This window comes from Nannobrachium achirus, assembly GCF_963921795.1.
Source record: "Nannobrachium achirus genome assembly, chromosome: 2".
Classification (NCBI taxonomy): Eukaryota; Metazoa; Chordata; class Actinopteri; order Myctophiformes; family Myctophidae; genus Nannobrachium; species Nannobrachium achirus.
Genome location: NC_137811.1, coordinates 77,894,599 through 77,913,775, shown reverse-complemented (window position 1 = coordinate 77,913,775; position 19,177 = coordinate 77,894,599). Strand labels below are relative to the sequence as shown.

At 41.7% G+C, this 19,177-nt stretch overlaps 1 protein-coding gene across 5 annotated transcripts in view; it reads right to left on the bottom strand.

Moving 5' to 3' along the window:
• The window catches only part of LOC308307808 (elastase-1-like), a 66,095-nt gene that overhangs the window by 2,844 nt on the left and 44,074 nt on the right, over positions 1 to 19,177 (bottom strand). For all 5 annotated transcript variants that reach the window (XR_013963242.1, XR_013963243.1, XM_080753103.1 and 2 more), the window contains 2 exons: positions 17,224 to 17,361; positions 10,564 to 10,709 (listed from right to left, as the gene is read on the bottom strand). Coding sequence is in view for 3 of the 5 variants with exons in the window: in XM_080753103.1 (XP_080609229.1) it covers positions 10,564 to 10,709; positions 17,224 to 17,361 (284 nt within the window). In the remaining 2 variants the exon portion in view is untranslated. The remainder of the gene's footprint in view (positions 1 to 10,563; positions 10,710 to 17,223; positions 17,362 to 19,177) is intronic.

Sequence of the window (19,177 nt, the reverse complement as noted above, 5' to 3'; positions counted from 1 at the left end):
ATAGGGCCTTTCTGTGTGGAGTTTGCCTAAACATGGAGATGTGGTACAGAATGACTCAAATATGGGCATAAAAAGTATGTCATGTGACATCACTTCCTGTACAGACACAAGGAAGTTATTTAAGAAGGAAGGGAAACACGTGACCACATGGGCATGCGTATGGAGCTCAGCATGGGTGCCAGAACCTGCACCGGAAGTACGATAAAATACATGTCAGTGAAGCGACCACAGTTTTCCCAGTGACCCTGAGCGCAAAGGTGGGGGCCGATGGGCAATAGGCTTCCCACACTCCCGCGCCCCCCACCGTTGCGCTCAGGGCCGTTGGGAAAACCGTGGTCGCGTCAGTGAATGGAGCCGGCTTGATCAGCTCATGAACAAACCTGGAACAAAAACTATTTATGAACTACTGAGACCTTTGTCATATAATCTGTTCAGGAATATAAAAGAAGACATATCAAAGGTATTTTTACAATCACTTGCTTTTCGATGTGCACAGTACATAATGAAATAATAATAATAACAGTAAATAATAATCGTTTCTGTCTCCGAAGTATCGCGAGATTTGGTTCCCAGAGAGGAAACGGCGGATAGTCTCGCGATACTTGGCTCGTTAAGAAACATACTTTTTGCTCTTTAGATACTGCTATAAAATGACACAGTGCACACATCGAAAATCCACACAGCACAAAAAAATGTGTGACATGCCTGCTTTTATTTTCCTGAGCTGAGTATGTTATAAAGGTCTCACTTTTTCATAAATAGTGTTTGTTCATGTTCATGTGAGCTGCTGGGAGGCTGCTCCACAATCTTCCACCGAACTTCCGGCTGCAGTTTGGCACCCATGGTGCGACCAATCTGCCGGTTGGAACTGCGAGATAGCGAAAGGGGCGTGGCTGTCTGTACCTCTTTATTTACCTTGTACAGACAGTCAGACAGACAGCCATTGACTCCGGCCTAACAATGGCTACTGTCTATGACGGTAGTCCCATATGACATGATGGACTGGACCATCTCCATATATAGTGTTCTCCACATCTCCATGTTTAGGCCAAACAGGTTTGCTCCATTTCTCCATGTATAGGTCCAAATGCCCAACGTTGAGCTTGACAACGAAACGTTCTTAACACAGCCGCCCCCATATTTACTTTAGAAAATATGTTAAATTCTAAACGTTTTGAGTACCGGTTTGATACAAGAGCGAATAAGCGCTACACTTCTGGAATCATGTGCGTCGACTTAAAGTTGGATCCAGGCCTAATAACTTTATCTTCCTCCTTGTTACACCTCCTTGTTACATTTTCTTTTCTGAGACTGCCGACTGCACATTGTACCTCATCCACCCTTTCTTCTCTCTACTTTTGGTATCTTTATCCTCCTCCTCCTTTTTTTCTTTTTTATTCTTCTCTTTTTTTGACTTTCTTAGTCTTGTGTATCCTTCTCTTTTTTTGTCTTTCTTAGTCTTGTGTAGACGCCCTGTACAGGAAGTGATGTCACAACTCGCTGACTTCACTTCCTGTACAGATTACAGAAGGTCACACAGCGACAAGGTTTTTCAGGGTAAATGCGACCTTTGGTCGCAACAATGAGTGTATTCTGTACAGGAAGTGATGTCAGTGTGATGTCAGTGAGTCGTGACATCACTTCCTGTACGGGGCAGGCTACACAAGACTAAGAAAGACAAGAAAAGAGAAGAATAAAAAAGAAAAAAAGGAGGAGGAGGATAAAGATACCAAAAGGAAAGAGAAGAAAGGGTGGATGAGGTACAATGTGCGTATCCTCCTCCGATCTGATACGGAGCGGCTGGACTTAGATCACCTATGAAAGAATGTCCATCCACCTGGAGAAAAGAAAATGTAACAAGGAGGTGGCAACGGGTGGCCAGATAAAGTTATTAGGCCTGGATCCGACTTTAAGTCGACGTACAGGATTCCAGAAGTGTAGCGCTTATTCGCTCTTGTATCAAACCGGTACTTGAAACGTTCTTAGAATTTAACATATTTTCTAAAGTAAATATGGGGGCGGCTGTGTTAACACAGCCAGGTACATTTTGGTCCATTTTATTTGAAGTAAGAGTAATTGAATCTGTGGTAGTAACCAATAGCATATCTAGTTTCAAACATGAGCAATAAAGCCAGCAGAGATCCCAGTCCGCATACAGATAGCCCCATTGATGTAATGAAGAACAAACACGGCAATGCAGCTGTGAGATACCAGGATGCCTGGGTTAAATGGTCAAGAGGTTATTGGCCTGCCACTGGTAGCTTTAATGACCAAGATCTGAATCATGTGAGGCTTATGGGAGAAGAGCACATTAAGAAATTGAGCACAAAGGATAGAGATAAGTGTAATGTGGCACTGTCCTTTTGGGAACTTGAAATTCAATTGAGCGATGAGAAAAGCAAAAGAGAAAAACGAGAAAAAAAGAGAAGGACAAAAGGGAGGACGCAGAAAGGCTTAAATTACAGGATTTAAAACTTGAACAAATTGCAGAAAAGCTTAAACTACAGGAAATTATAAATAAACAAAATGAAGAGGGACAATGTATTGTCACACAAATGGCCTTCCCACAACTCAAATGCCCATGCTTTTGGAGCAGACGAAGGGCATAGAGTTAAGATATTTAGACCGTGGGGACCAAACGAGCTGAACTCATTGCTTTTTCAGAATAGCTTTCCTAACCCTAAAATGATTGTGTCCAAGTTAATTTATGGATAAATTAGAAACAATGACAAAAGTTTATGACATAGTTCCATGTGATTATGGAATGTGCATTAGGACCTGGTACATTTAGGGACTTGAAACATGAAATGGCAATACTAAATGGCACTAAATGGGAGGGAGGTCAAACAATTGACACATGTATGAGAACCATTAAAAATGCGTTAAAAGCATATACAAGGAAGTTTGCTAACATTAACAACATCACAACCGCTTATCAGAAGACCAATGAGGATGTTAGTGACTGGGCCGCAAGATTCAAATCATTATGGGAAACCAACAGTGGGATGGAAGAGAACGAAGCAGAGCCGTTTCAAGTTCAGTATTTTGTCCACCCTTGCCATCCACAGTGGCAGAGCTGCCATGGTAACTGATTCATGCTCCACCCATTGCCAATAAGGAGGCGTATTTAAACCTGCCAGTCTTTCCTGTCTCTTGTGCTTAGTACTTCGCATGAAGCACGCCACGTTACTTGCTCCAGTCACCTGCGTTCTTTGTCGAGCCACCGACCGAGTAAAAGTAATTAAGTTATTAATTACGTGCCGTGGGCTATTGTTCCAAACGTAGGAGACGGTGTTTGAAGGAGCGCTCGTTTTATGGTTAGATATATCACAGTTTTGTCCACGACATTGCAAGCGGCGCGAAGGCCAGCGGACCTTGGTCCTGCTCTTCGCGCCCGAGCGCCGCAGGCGTGAGTGCCCGCGAGTTACGATGCCGTGGTGAATGCAATCATTATATTTATGCCCAGGCCGTAAGGCCTGGGCAAGCCCACGATAAACGCCCGCGCAGTCCAAGTGACCACAGCCGAGCGCTCCAGACCTCCGCTCCAGCCAATCACAAGCCGCGCCTTCTAATTTATGCAACCCCGTCTCCTACGGTAGGAATACTCGCGTACCGTGGACGGTTTCAGTATGCTTCCTCCTTCAGTGCAACATCATACAGAACAGAAGCCACAAACTCCAGCCACAGCATTCTTTTGTACTCCAGCGTCATATCCTTGACTTTCAGCGTCGGTCGCGGAAAGCAAAATCAAACTCAACATGGTTCTATCTACCGTCTTCAGACTCCAACTCAAACCCCCGCTATTACCCGCGGCCGCTTCTCGTCAGATATCCCCGGTTCATGCCGTCTCGCGGGCCGCGAGTCACGGCGTCGGATATCCCCGGTTCTGTACAACGCCACCACGGCTCAACGTCTCTGGTACAGACTCCACATTATGTTCAGAGAAGCTTCTCTCTCCCCCCCGCTCCTCCATCCAAACCGGCACACAACACAGGACCCTCGCTGGACTTCCATGAAGTCTCCCAGAGCCAGCGCAAAATACACAACAACTTTGATGACATCTTCCCCAGGTCCAGAGCTGTCCTGCTATCCGACTCCCAATTCCCAAACAACAACACACAAGCTAAGTTCCCTAACTTCCTGACTATATCAAACTTCCCCTCCTTCAGTCATAGTAGCCTACCATCCCATCATAACTGCCCTGTTTGCTTGAGTGTTACAAGCTTACCCGATCATGCCTGATCAATTCTAAAGAGTACAACAGTGTCACCATAATTGCATAATGTGGCGCTATGTTAGGTTGGTGGGAGCAACCAGCAACCCGAAATTTAATTCCCACCCTAATTAATTTGTTAACCCTTCATTCATTATTCTACTCAATCACCCATTAATTTCCTACTCTTAAAGTCCTCCCTACTTCATTTTCGATTGCCATTGAATTGCTAAATTTCTATCTATCTTGCCTCCTCTTACTGCCTTATTCACCTTCACTTTGCTACGAGAATGTCCATCTAACTTATGTCTTGACACGATACAGCATTATGGTAAAATAAGTATTGCTTCAATAATTGCTCATCAAGTGCACCTAAATGCTATGAGCTTGTGGCATGTTACTATTAAATGACTGCCCATACTATCTCACTTGCTTCCTTTTGTAGGCTACCTCAGCGTATACTCATGCCCACCGTTAAAAACCTATTCAGTTTCATGAAGATGCCTTCCATTGACAAACTTTCATACATGACTATATTTGTATGAATACAATAATTGTCAAGCCGATTCTATTTTTGTGGTAATGAAACAACCGCTACACAATAATCATTCAGTCTTCCATTCCTTACATTAATCTTTCCATCTATCCTCCCATTTTACATCCCTGTCCATCTCCCCATCATAGACCTATCCCGTCACCCATTTTCTATCCTTCCTCCCGTTCAGTCACTCATCCATACCTACATTAAACTAGAGTTCTCAAAGGACAACTTTAGTTTTTTACAACAAGGGTTCATATTTTAGATTGTAATTAAAGAAAATAAAAGATGAGAGTTAAAATGATTTCATTAACTTCTTTCTATTGTTTTAGAGATTCTTATTTCAGTGGTTGGGGCATGCGAAGAAGTGGCTAAATATGTCATTTTACACAAAATAAGCTAATTCTCAAGATATAACGCAACCTTTCATGGTTGGAAGTGTTACTGTAAATAGTATTAAAGAAACTGCTGGCTTATTGTGTCTAAAAAGACATATTTAGCCACTTGTGCGCATGCCCCATGCGTTGCGTACGCATGCCCCACATTTTAGCACGCTAAACATGATAAAACAATAGAACGAAGCAAATGAAAACATTTTAACACTGACTTTTTCTTTTCTCTATTTACAATCTAAAATATGAACCCTTGTTGTAAAAAACCAAAGTTGTCCTTCAACGGGCCTGAAAATTAAGGCCCGGCCCTAACTGGGCCCGACAGGGCAGACCCGAGGCTCGGCCCGACCCTAACGAGTTTCATCATTTTAAGCCCGAGGGCCGAGTGAAGGAAAATAAATAAATTAAAAAACGCCTCCAGGTGGCGCCACGCCAGCACAGTGGTGACCGTACCACATGGTTCCCCATTATAGCGGAGTTATGCTGAGAGATAGGCTGAGAGAGGAGAGAGTTTAGCCTACCTTTCCACTTTTGATTCGGCAATGTTTTCTCATGAAGAAAAGTCCTCATCGTGTCCACACCCTGACCCTACAACGCATGATGCATCTGTCTGCATGTGCCGTAAGTCTGTCGCTCAACTCTCTGTGTCGAGTCAGTGTCTTTCTCTCCTCCACTCTCTTGTTGATGCCGTGCCACTGTATACCTATTTAATGTTCTCAATTAAAATGTCTAATTATTCAGCAAATGTATATGTTACAGTTAGTTTGGGTAACTCAGTTAGATTGGGGTAGGAGCGCTTGTTTTTGTTCACCTGGATGTTCAACCCTAACCCTAACCCTAAACCTAACCCTAACCCCAAACCTAACCCTAACCTCAGTAAAACTATGCCTAAACCTAACCCTCAGTCAAATTATTCCTAGTTCCCTGAAGGAGGCGGCGCCTGCTCCACCTTGTGCACAAAAAGGAGCGCTCCTGTTCTCAATCTAACTGAATTTCAAACTAACTGTGACATATACATAGACAACTAGATCACACATTAAGCTGTATGGGATTTCCATTTACATTTCTAAAACAATGTAGAATTACCCACAGATGCCGTTTGGAAACAGGCTGGGTTGTAGAATAATTTCTGTGAAATAAGTGTTGGGCCATATGTTAAGATGTATCCCTACTGATTTGATACATTTTATAGGCTATTCAATTTTAACTCACTTTACTGTAAAGTAAAAGTAATAGAATTATGATTGTTGGGACCATACTAAGGGATGAACCCTACTGGCTGCCTGATCTAAGCATCCTTGGTGGTGTTTTTGATAGGTCCCGTTTGGATCTAGGCAATTATCACATCACATATTTACATTGTTTGACTGCTGCTCAAGCAGATCGACAATCACAGAGCAATAGCCTTATGCTAACGAGATCGGCACTTGTGCTGTAGCAGTTGCATGGCTGGCTGACAACGTTAAGGTGAGACTTTGTGCATGTGTATTTTAAATCGACATTTAGGCTACATAAAGACGCGTTGCAGTAGACTTTAAAATGATTAATGAAACATGATAGTATAGTATCTGGTGGTGAAGAAAAACATCAGTCAAATCTACCAGTCCAGTCCACGACACAAAAAACGTAATTGACGCCTTATAAAAAATAATGCTAACATGTATGAACAATGTTCATGGGTTGGATTCATTCATTTGAATGGGTTGATTCAAAGTAGATCAGTGATTCTGTTTATTTTGTATTTATTTAGTTTCCACTTCCCGGTAGACGTTTCCAACGGTCCCATTTACACGGTGCACCCGACACCGCCTCCTTTTCTTGATTGGCTGTTGGTTTGGGAAAAACATCACACCTGACCAGGTTTCAATGTGTATCCCACTAGACTAGCTTTAAACTAACTTTCGCCCCAGTGGGTTAAATACTAACTTTAAACCACTGTCTCTGACTTGGTCATTAACGGGTTGTTTTGGCTACCTCCTAAAGACAGATATTCTTGGTTAATGGTTACACTGCAGATTGGCACTTAATTGAGTATTGTCCCTGTTTGCTGTGCTTTTCGTGGTTTTTAGCCTTTTGAGTGTATTTGCAGTGTCTAATGTTGTGTGTCCTATCTCAGTGCCAACACTAAGCCAAGCCAGTTCCCTGTCGCTTAAAGTTGCTTTAAACAACCTATGTTGTATATCATTTTGAAATAAGTAAATGTCAATACTTTGCACTTTTTCTCCAAAGAATGTGAATGAATAAAGTGTATTTTTACATTGAAGCCAGCTTTTTATTGTTCACTCAAACTGAACCCTTACCCCGGGTCTCTCACCCTGTAATTGAGGGTGGTGTTGTCTTACTGTATAATAGGAGTACTAGGTGACTCCGTCTTGTTACACTTACATTGGAATATAAATGGATGGACACTAGCAAACTGTGACCTTAGGTTATCCATTCTACAGTCTTTGAATGCAGACATTGTCTCTTTAAACGAGACTCATCTTCAAGGGGAAAATGTTATTGAAGTGGATGGGTATGTACTGTACTATGTATGGTTTGGATTAAATAGGGAAATGCACACTAAAGCAAGTTTAGCATCAGGGGGATGTTAGTTAGATCCAGCTTATTTCATGATTACAGGATTGAAATTATTGAAAGATATGACGGGATTATAGGTTTATTGTTTCAACATAAAGTATCAGAGTAGAGTTTTGTTATATTTTCCTGTTATCTCACACCTGAAAACTCCCCCTGGGGAAGAGAGGCTTTAGCTTTTTTTTTTTTTTTTTGGCCAAATCCAGCCTGAATCAGATCTGTGTCACATCAAGATTGGAATCCGATTTGCTTGTATTAGTCTAAATGCAGACAGGTCACCTGCAGGTCACATGAAATCTGGTGATTACAAACCACAACCAGAGGTGGTTTCAAATCTGATTTCTAAAGATGTGTCTCAGTCTGAACGCACTAACCTGATCTAAATAGCCAAGTCACAGATCAAAAACTGTCCAAAACGACACTTGGAGTGCGACCCGAGCGCCACTGACAGTGCAAGAATTTCATTTTGAACTAGAAGCAGTGCTCTTCCTAGCACAGGTCTCCACCAGGTCAGGTATTAATTATTGTGGCCTCCTGGTGGCGCTACATGTGAAAAGGTTGCCATGTCTTCTTTGGCCTTTAACGGTGACGATCACATGACTGTTGAGATACTGCCAATTTCATTACAATTGCACGCTGTGTTCATGATTTGAGGCATTTTGTTCACTCTTAAAAATGTTGGGTCAAATGTTCAACCCTTTTGCTGGGTTGACACTGTTGGGTCAAAGGTTGGGTCAGTTTGACCAAACATTGGATTAAAAATACTTAAAATTAGTAAACCATCTGTTGGGCTATGGATGGCCCGCCCACATTATCAGATAAAATGCATTGAGTTCATAACCCAAGTGTTGGTATAGGCTTTTGAATTCGAATTTACCCAACACATGGTTCACTGCATTGCACCAACTTGGGTTAAAATAGACCCGCCCTCTCTGTCTATCAACACATTGGTTTGTGAATTGCACCACTATTGGGTTAAACTAAGTGGGTGGGCAGTTACCCAGCATGCAACTGTGCTCCCATACAGATATCTTTTACAAACTTTTCCATTATTTTATGGTTTTAGATAGAGAAAACAACATTGTATTGTAGATGATCGCAGTGGATGTAGCCCAGTCATAATCCCTAATTAAAAAATATATAAAAAAAACATAGTTGCTTACAGAAACAGAAACCATGACTAAGATGGTCCAGACTGACACATACAAACAGGTTTGCTGTTCTTTTAATGTGAAGCACCACATAATCTGTTGTGTTCAAAGTTGTAATATATTGCCACGACTAAATGCATAATTTACTCCGCATGCATTCTTCCTTGAGTAGATTAAGCATGAAAAATGTCATTGAAGAAAATGTTGCAAAAAAAAAAAAAATGAATAGATTTAATGTGAATGAGCGTACAATCCCAACAACAAGGTCACTTTTAAGCCATTTTTGGGTGTTAGATTCCAACCCATCAGCAGTATCACATTAACCCAACAGCAAAGTCACTTTTAACCCATTACTTGGTCGTACAATCCCAACCCAACATGCTGGGTCACAGCCTTAACCCAACCCTGTTGGTCTGCAATAACCCATGTTGGGCTGGTCCAAAACAGTGTTACGTGTTGGGTTACATAAATAACCAACTTGGGTTGTTTTTGACCCAACAATTTTAAGAGTGTTCTAAACGGATCAATCCTGCAAAGTTTGGAGGCCAATCTTAGCCAATCAGGATGGAATATTTAATATGGGACAGATCCGTCTTGATCATATGACTGTAGAGATACTGTGTACAGATTTTTGATAATTTTGGGTAAATTCTGAAGGATCCAAAAATGTGTCTTACATAAGTCGGCCTCCAAGATTGATGTGAAACATGCAAGGAAAGGGTTTTTCCTTGGCCTCTAGGGAGTGCGCTTACAAAGTTTGAAACTGATCGGTGGAGTTACAGGTAAAACCACAAATTGGCCTGTTATAGCGCCACCAGAGGCTGATTTAAAAAATTTGAAGTGGCATTTCTTCCTCGACCTAGTGGGAACGTGTTTGCACGATTTCATGATAATTGCACTCTGCGTTTGTGATTTGAGGCATTTTGTTCAAAACGGCTCAATCCTACAAACTTTGGAAGCCAATATTAGCCAATCAGGATGGAATATGGAAAATCGGACAGATCCATGTCGATGACATGACTGTCAAGATACTGCCTACCGATTTGTAGGATTTTTGGACAAAATCTCTAAGAGTAGTGTACAGAAATGTGTCTTGCAATCATCGGCCTCATGGTGGTGCTAGAACAGGCCCATTTGGAAAATGTGGGGCAGAGGTTCTGAATTGGCATCCAGGGAGTGTGTGTGCTCATTTTGGCAGCGATCGGGCCAACGGCAACTGAGATTAGGTGGTAACAAACTGTGAGGATGCACGCACGCACGCACGCACGCACGCACGGACGGACGGACGGACGGACGGACGGAAGGAGGGGAAAACATACTCTCCCCCATGCCTTCGGCTGGTGGAGATAATTACAAGAGCGCAAGGGTGTAATGAAAATAAAACAGTTCTGCATTAGTTTTACATTGCAGAAGAAATGGCGAGCAGCATTCAGTGGACAGACGGAGAAATTCAACGCCAGCCTTTGTTAACATGTACAGTATGTATTTGATGTGTCTGATAATCCCATATGCATATGGGATGGGTCAAATATTTGTCGAATATTTGTCAGTACACGGAAATAAAATATGAATTAACTCACACACACACACACACACACACACACACACACACACACACACACACACACACACACACACACACACACACACAAACACAAACACACACACACACACACACACACACACACATACTTGGCAGGTGTTCACTCCTCCGTCCATGTATCCTGCACAGATCATGGAGTCGTCCAGACTGTCTCCATGGACAAGAGGAGCCATGCAGCTCTGCTTGGAGAACAAAGGAACCCTGGCTTCCATCAGCGTGTTGGAACCTTCTCCGCCTAGAACGGATCAAACGGCCCGTTGTAAACAAATAACCAGCTTTCCCCTGAGAAAGCCTGGAGACGCGAGGTTATGTGTAGATAGATTCATAGCAGTGATTCATATGGTAATGTATAGATAGATTCATACCAGTGATTCATATGGTAATGTGTAGATAGATTCATACCAGTGATTCATACCAGTGATTCAGATGGTAATGTGTAGATAGATTCATACCAGTGATTCATATGGTAATGTGTAGATAGATTCATACCAGTGATTCAGATGGTAATGTGTAGATAGATTCATATCAGTGATTCAGATGGTAATGTGTAGATAGATTCATATCAGTGATTCAGATGGTAATGTGTAGATAGATTCATAGCAGTGATTCATATGGTAATGTGTAGATCGATTCGGTAGCACTTTACAATAATGACCTGTTATAAATCATTTATAAACATGTATAAGCAGTTTGTAGATGAGTAATAAACATGAACAAACTGTTTATTGACATTTGTAAATGTTTACCTAAACATTTATAACTGTTTTAAACATCATTTACATGTCATTAGTAAGGTATTAGTAAGTAGTAAACTAATCATGAATAAACCATTTATATACATTTGTAAATGTTTACTAAATCATTTATCACCAATGCTAAAAATCACATGTAATGTGTAGGAATGCATTTACAAATGTCTGTTAAGGTGACGTCCATGTTTAATATACGCTTTGTAGATGTTATCAAGAACCCTAATGTAAAGTGAAGACTATTCATTGCGACCATCAGGTTGCAAGTTACTATGAAAACCTCTACCGGTTGTCTGTCATTCCCTCCGTCAGTCTGTCCGGCATGTCACGTCACGTCACGTCACACTTTTGGCCCTACTCTTATCTCCGGCACCGTTTCCCCAATCAATGCCAAACTTGCCAAACTGCTAAACATGAACAAACATGGAGGCCACATTAACAGACAGTTGTAAATAATGAATAGTCTTCACCAGTGCAGGAATTTCATGGAGGCCATGAAGGCCATGGCCGCCGTTGCCCCTCAGTTTGGCCTTGTGCCCCTCATACCAATGGCATGACCTGAGGCCACAGTGGCCTTAATGCCCCAGCTGACTGGACCACTTTCTGCTCTGTCTCTTTCTTGTCAATATGTATATAGTCTAGTAGCCAGAAAGTGAACCCGGACATTTTGAGTACCCTAAAGTTTTATGTTAGAAATGTTGAGTATGGGTCCCCAGCAGTTAAAAACTGCCGGATGCTAACTTGCATATGTTGGGCAATTTTCATAATTTGCATAATTAGCTTTAATTAGCATAATCACCTATAATAATGAAAAATATGTCAAAAACTGATTGGCCGATTTGAACAACTAGCCCTTACCCGTTCAAAGATATGAGCTCCGAAATGATGTGCAGTGTGTGGGTTATGGGATGTGCACTGTGCACACAGTATATGAGGGATGGAAAGTAACTTTAACTGGTGCTTGCATGATAATATGTAGGGGCATCAATGTAAGAAATACCCGTTTCGTTTAATGGCTACAGAGATACTGTGTACCGATCTGCATGATTTTTGGACAAAATCTGTAACAGGGCAAGACAAACGACCCCCCGCCCGCCCACCCGCCTGGACACACACACACACACACACACACACACACACACACACACACACACACACACACACACACACACACACACACACACACACACACACACACACACACACACACACACACACAGAGCTGGTTAAACATGTTGCCTCATGCTAGATGCAGAATAGATATGCCTCAAGCTTAGTTTTCGCCACCTAGTGGCGGAAGAAATTACCTCTGGGAACTCAGATTGCCTCAAGCTAGATGCAGAATAGATATAGATACACCATAAAAATGCTAATATACAGCATATGATTTGTGAAATGTTATGTTAGGTGTTATGTTATGTTAGGTGTGTTGATATGCTAATGGTGATGCGATTTCAGATCAATTGCTCCAGCCACTGAGGGGAAAAAAACGCTGTGACAGACACTCACTCACTCAGACAGACAGACACTCACTCAGACAGACAGACAGACAGACAGACAGACAGACAGACAGACAGACAGACATTTGGAAAATTATATGTTTGATATTGGAGTGGTTTTGGGGGTTATTGAGGTGCCGGTTCCCCCTTTAATGCAAACCTCATTATACCTGTTGTCATTGGACCCGTTTTGAACATCTGTTTGCCTGTGTCCATTTATGCCCATATATGGAGATATCTGTATCTGTCTGTCTGTCTGTCTGTCGGCGTCCATTTTATGTCCATATATGGAGATCACTGCAGTTATAGTTCTGGGTCCATTTTATGCCCATATATGGAGATATCTGTCTATCTGCGTCCATTTTATGCCCATATATGGAGTATCTGTCTGTGCCTCCAACTGTGTTGCAGACACAGTGCCGGTTCCCCCTTTAATGCAAACCTCATTATACCTGTTGTCATAGGACCCGTTTTGAACATCTGTTTGCCTGTGTCCATTTATGCCCATATATGGAGATATCTGTATCTGTCTGTCTGCAATCCATTTTATGCCCATATATGGGGGCATTCATTTTATGCCCATATATGGAGAACGCGCGTGCCCGTGGGACGAACGGTTCTCGAGATACGCGGATTACATACATACATACACACTCACAGAGATTTTTTGTTGACTCATGTGGCGTACGTGATGTTAGAGCCTTTTATGAAGTGATGTCACAATGAGTCAGAGCTTTCGCCGATTTCCTCCGGAACAGCCTGATGTCAACAATCAACCCCGCATAAGGAGATTCAGAACGTTTCGCGCCCATTCGGGAAAACCGCGCGTCGGGTCGGGTCGAGACCCGGCACTGCACTCCATGCCGCGGCGGGGAACGCGCGTGCCGAATCTGAAGCCGGTGGGACGAACGGTTCTCGAGATACGCGGATTACAGACAGACAGACAGACAGACAGACACACACGCAGAGACTTCTCGCATTTATAGATAGATTATGCTAATTTAATCTAATTATGCCAATTATGAAAATTGCCCAACATATGCAAGTTAGCATCCGGCAGTTTCCAACTGCTGGGGACCCATACTCAACATTTCTAACATAAAACTTTAGGGTACTCAAAATGTCCGGGTTCACAATGGGGCTCTATGGGCTGGCTACTGGACTAATAGTAGATACCAGTGTCTTTTTGTTGAGATTCTGAAATCTCCATCTTTAAACCAATGAGCATGGATTAGATTGTAAATACCATCATTTATCTATTTCACTGCAGATTAGGTTATCATCCCTAACCCTTAAATTCAGAAAATTCTTTCAATGAACTAAAATCTTGTTTTATTTGATGGCCTTCCTGCCCTGGCATTTGGCCTTTGTGCCCTCAAAAAATGGACAACACCAAAGGCCAAATGGCCTTGCCCCTAAAATGAGGAAATTCCAGGCCTGGTCTTCACTTTACATTAGGGCTCTTGATAACCTCTACTAATGATTTATATATGTTTAAAGGGTGTTTTACAAAGCATAACCATGAACAAACAAGGAGGCCACATTTACAGACAGATGTAAATAACCAGTAAGACTCCCTAATTGGGAGATAAGCAACCTCATGGTGGCACTAGAAGAGGGACATGTGAGAAATCAGGGGCGGAGGTTGTGGTTTGGCAGACAAGGAGTGTGTGCAAAGTTTGGCATGGATAGGGGCAACGGTGCCGGACGTGACGTGACAGACAGACAGCCGGTGGAGGTTTTCATAGTAACTTGCGACCTCACGGTCTTCACTTTACATTAGGGCTCTTGTTAACATCTACAAAGCGTATATTACACATGAACAAACATGGAGGTCACCTTAACAGACATTTGTAAATGCATTCCTACACATTATATGTGATTTTTAGCATTGGTTATAAATGATTTAGTAAATATTTATGAATGTATATAAATGATTTATTCATGATTAGTTTACTACTTAGACTTACTAATAACATGTAAATTATGTTTAAAACAGTTATAAATGTTTAGTTAAACATTTACAAATGTCAATAAACAGTTTGTTCATGTTTATCACTCATCTACAAACTGCTTATAAATGTTTATAAATGATTTATAACAGGTCATTATTGTAAAGTGCTACCTAGATGGATACCAGTGATCCATATGGTAATTGCGACCGTAGGTCGCATTTACTACCAAAACCTCCACGGGCTGTCCGTGAGTGAGTCAGTCACACGTCACACTTTTGTCCTGCTCATATCTCCACAACCGTTGCCCCCATCCATGCCAAATTTTGCACACACACTCCTTACCTGCCAAACTACAACCTCCAAGGACCCCCGGAGCTCCAGGGACCCCCAGGTCCCTGGGGGACCCCCAGGTGTAAAAAATGACCACATGTGCAAAAATGACCAAATGACCACCCCAACGGGGCTGCTCACGGGGAATTCCTGAGGACCACCCACTCCTGCTGCTCCAGAACGGATGCAAAAGTGGTGGCGCCCCCAGTGGAGGACCCCCTCCACTGCAGCTCACATAAAATGCCGTAACTCGGGCTAGGAGCGTCCGGGAGAGCCGGGCCCGGTACCTATTCGTCCGCCAAGGCAATGCGGAGACCCCACCCCTCATTTCTCACATGCCCCTCTTCTAGCGCCACCTTCAGGCCGATTTTTAAAACACATTTTTGGACACTGCTCCTACAGATTTTGCCCTAAAATCACGAAACTCACTACACACTATGTCTACACTCATGTCATCAACATGGATCAGGAAGATTTTGGAAAAACACATTTTTGCCCTATTTGTGGAGATAAGTGACCTACGGTCGCTTATCTCCCGATTAGGGAGTCTTACTGGTGTGTAGATAGATTCATATCAGTGATTCATATGGTAATGTGTAGATAGATTCATATCAGTGATTCATATGGTAATGTGTAGATAGATTCATATCAGTGATTCATATGGTAATGTGTAGATAGATTCATAGCAGTGATTCACATCAGTGGTAATGTGTAGATAGATTCATAGCAGTGATTCAGATGGTAATGTGTAGATAGATTCATACCAGTGATTCACATCAGTGGTAATGTGTAGATAGATTCATAGCAGTGATTCATATCAGTGGTAATGTGTAGATAGATTCATAGCAGTGATTCACATCAGTGGTAATGTGTAGATAGATTCATACCAGTGATTCACATCAGTGGTAATGTGTAGATAGATTCATAGCAGTGATTCATATCAGTGGTAATGTGTAGATAGATTCATAGCAGTGATTCACATCAGTGGTAATGTGTAGATAGATTCATACCAGTGATTCACATCAGTGGTAATGTGTAGATAGATTCATAGCAGTGATTCATATCAGTGGTAATGTGTAGATAGATTCATAGCAGTGATTCACATCAGTGGTAATGTGTAGATAGATTCATACCAGTGATTCACATCAGTGGTAATGTGTAGATAGATTCATAGCAGTGATTCAGATGGTAATGTGTAGATAGATTCATAGCAGTGATTCAGATGGTAATGTGTAGATAGATTCATAGCAGTGATTCATATGGTAATGTGTAGATAGATTCATACCAGTGATTCATATCAGTGGTAATGTGTAGATAGATTCATACCAGTGATTCATATCAGTGGTAATGTGTAGATAGATTCATAGCAGTGATTCATATCAGTGGTAATGTGTAGATAGATTCATAGCAGTGATTCACATCAGTGGTAATGTGTAGATAGATTCATACCAGTGATTCATATCAGTGGTAATGTGTAGATAGATTCATAGCAGTGATTCACATCAGTGGTAATGTGTAGATAGATTCATAGCAGTGATTCATATCAGTGGTAATGTGTAGATAGATTCATAGCAGTGATTCATATCAGTGGTAATGTGTAGATAGATTCATAGCAGTGATTCACATCAGTGGTAATGTGTAGATAGATTCATACCAGTGATTCACATCAGTGGTAATGTGTAGATAGATTCATAGCAGTGATTCATATCAGTGGTAATGTGTAGATAGATTCATAGCAGTGATTCACATCAGTGGTAATGTGTAGATAGATTCATAGCAGTGATTCACATCAGTGGTAATGTGTAGATAGATTCATACCAGTGATTCACATCAGTGGTAATGTGTAGATAGATTCATACCAGTGATTCACATCAGTGGTAATGTGTAGATAGATTCATAGCAGTGATTCAGATGGTAATGTGTAGATAGATTCATAGCAGTGATTCAGATGGTAATGTGTAGATAGATTCATAGCAGTGATTCATATGGTAATGTGTAGATAGATTCATACCAGTGATTCATATCAGTGGTAATGTGTAGATAGATTCATAGCAGTGATTCATATCAGTGGTAATGTGTAGATAGATTCATAGCAGTGATTCATATCAGTGGTAATGTGTAGATAGATTCATAGCAGTGATTCACATCAGTGGTAATGTGTAGATAGATTCATACCAGTGATTCATATCAGTGGTAATGTGTAGATAGATTCATACCCTCTCTGGTGAGGCCCCATCCAGAGACCACACACTCCTTGCCATCAGGGAAGCGCTGGTTTGGCAGACATGCAGTTTTAACAAAGGGGGTTTCCATGGCACACAGAGGACCCTGGGTGGCCTGCAGTTGAAGTAAAGCTGACACACAGTATGATGCATTATTTTGTATATCTGACTAACATACGGTACATGGCATTTATCAAATTAAATCATTACAGTGCATGTGATTGTAAAAATGTTTATTGAAAAATGTATTATTTTGATTTATTACAAAATACTTCAATCACTAAATTGAGCATTGTTATTTTTTTATTTTTTTCATAATGACTGCTAAACTCAATAACAAAAGAAAAAAAAAGAGAGAAAAAAACATTGTTGGTCAGATCTGGCCACAAATGATGCCAGGCCTGCAGAGCGAGTTCAGGGAGACAACTCAAAGGAGCACTAATTCCTGAGGAAGTACACATATCCATCACGCTCTGATATAACCTCGGTTGGGGTGGGACTTGGAGCCTGTGATGGACATACCCTCCTGACAAATAGTCGTCCCGGGAGCATACTGTATGACAGCTCTGTATCGCGCGCTAGGGGGCACGATAACCCATAAGGAGTGCATTTCGAGTAAATAAAAAAAAAAAAAAACTCTACCGTCTACACTCCGGCTGTCAACTGTCTCTCCGGTGGTCACCAGACTGAGAGGCCATCCATACGGCGCCGGATTTTAGTTAACTGGGGTGGTAGAGCCACGATTTCCCATGGGTGTCCACATACAAACGCATGAAAACAGAGGACTACACAAATAGTTTCCAAAACTCCGGCTGCAGTGCATTTTTGTTACCCGTTGTGTTTTTTTTTGGGCGTGTGGACAGCATAAACGGAGAAGTTCTTTGCCTGCTTACGTCACCTTGGTGGTCCCGTGGTGGTCTCTGTAGAATATCCATTCATGACATGTTAACATTAGAGAGCTGTCTTGTTTAGGGATGGAGCCCTAATGAATGATTGTTTTAATGATATTTGTTACTCTTGTCAATTGTCATCTTCATAGATGGTGGTCAGACACAAACTCAGTCGCAAAAGATACCAGTTATGTTCTGAATTTGTTGTCTCTCATATCTTTCCACCGGCTCAATAAGCAGGATCGATAAGGTGCTCATTATCACCAGTAAGACTCCCTAATTGGGAGATAAGCGACCGTCAGGTCACAGCGTGATTTTAGGGCAAAATGTGTAGGAGTAGTGTCCAAAAATGTGTTTTAAGAAATCAACCTGAAGGTGGCGCTAAATGGGACAGATCCATGTTGATGACATGAGTGTAGACATACTGTGTACCGGTTTGCGTGATTTTAGGACAAAATGTGTAGGAGCAGTGTCCAAAAAAGTGTTTTAAAAAATCGTCCTGAAGGTAGCGCTAAATGGGACAGATCCACGTTGATGACATGAGTGTAGACATACTGTGTACCGATTTGCGTGATTTTAGGGCAAAAATTGTAGGAGCTGCGTCCAAAAATGGACAGACTGACAGACAGACAGCTGGTCGAGGTTTTGATAGTAACTGCGACCTGACGATCGCAAATAACTAGCTACAGCCCTAGTCTTGTTAAGTAACGGAGCATCTGACGCGACGCGCCTGCCTATTCTCTTGGTCAAATTGTGGATATTAATAAGCAGCCACGAAAAGAGCACTCGCGTTAATTATAAACCAGCGATTGTTATAATTCAAAGGTCTCAATAGACTAATCTGTGAGAAGTCTGTTAATTTGCTTTATGAGTCATGATTTTAATCTCTCTCTCTCTCATGTCAAACGATATAAGCATAATAAAGCGTCCGAGAGGCAGAGAATTAATTTCACTGCTTTTAAAATGATTTCCACTAACAGCGGGTCTCCAGGTGTTTTTGAAGCGGTGAAAGCCGCTTCCAAGGAGTGGCTTTATGTGTCCCCCCATGTCCATATATG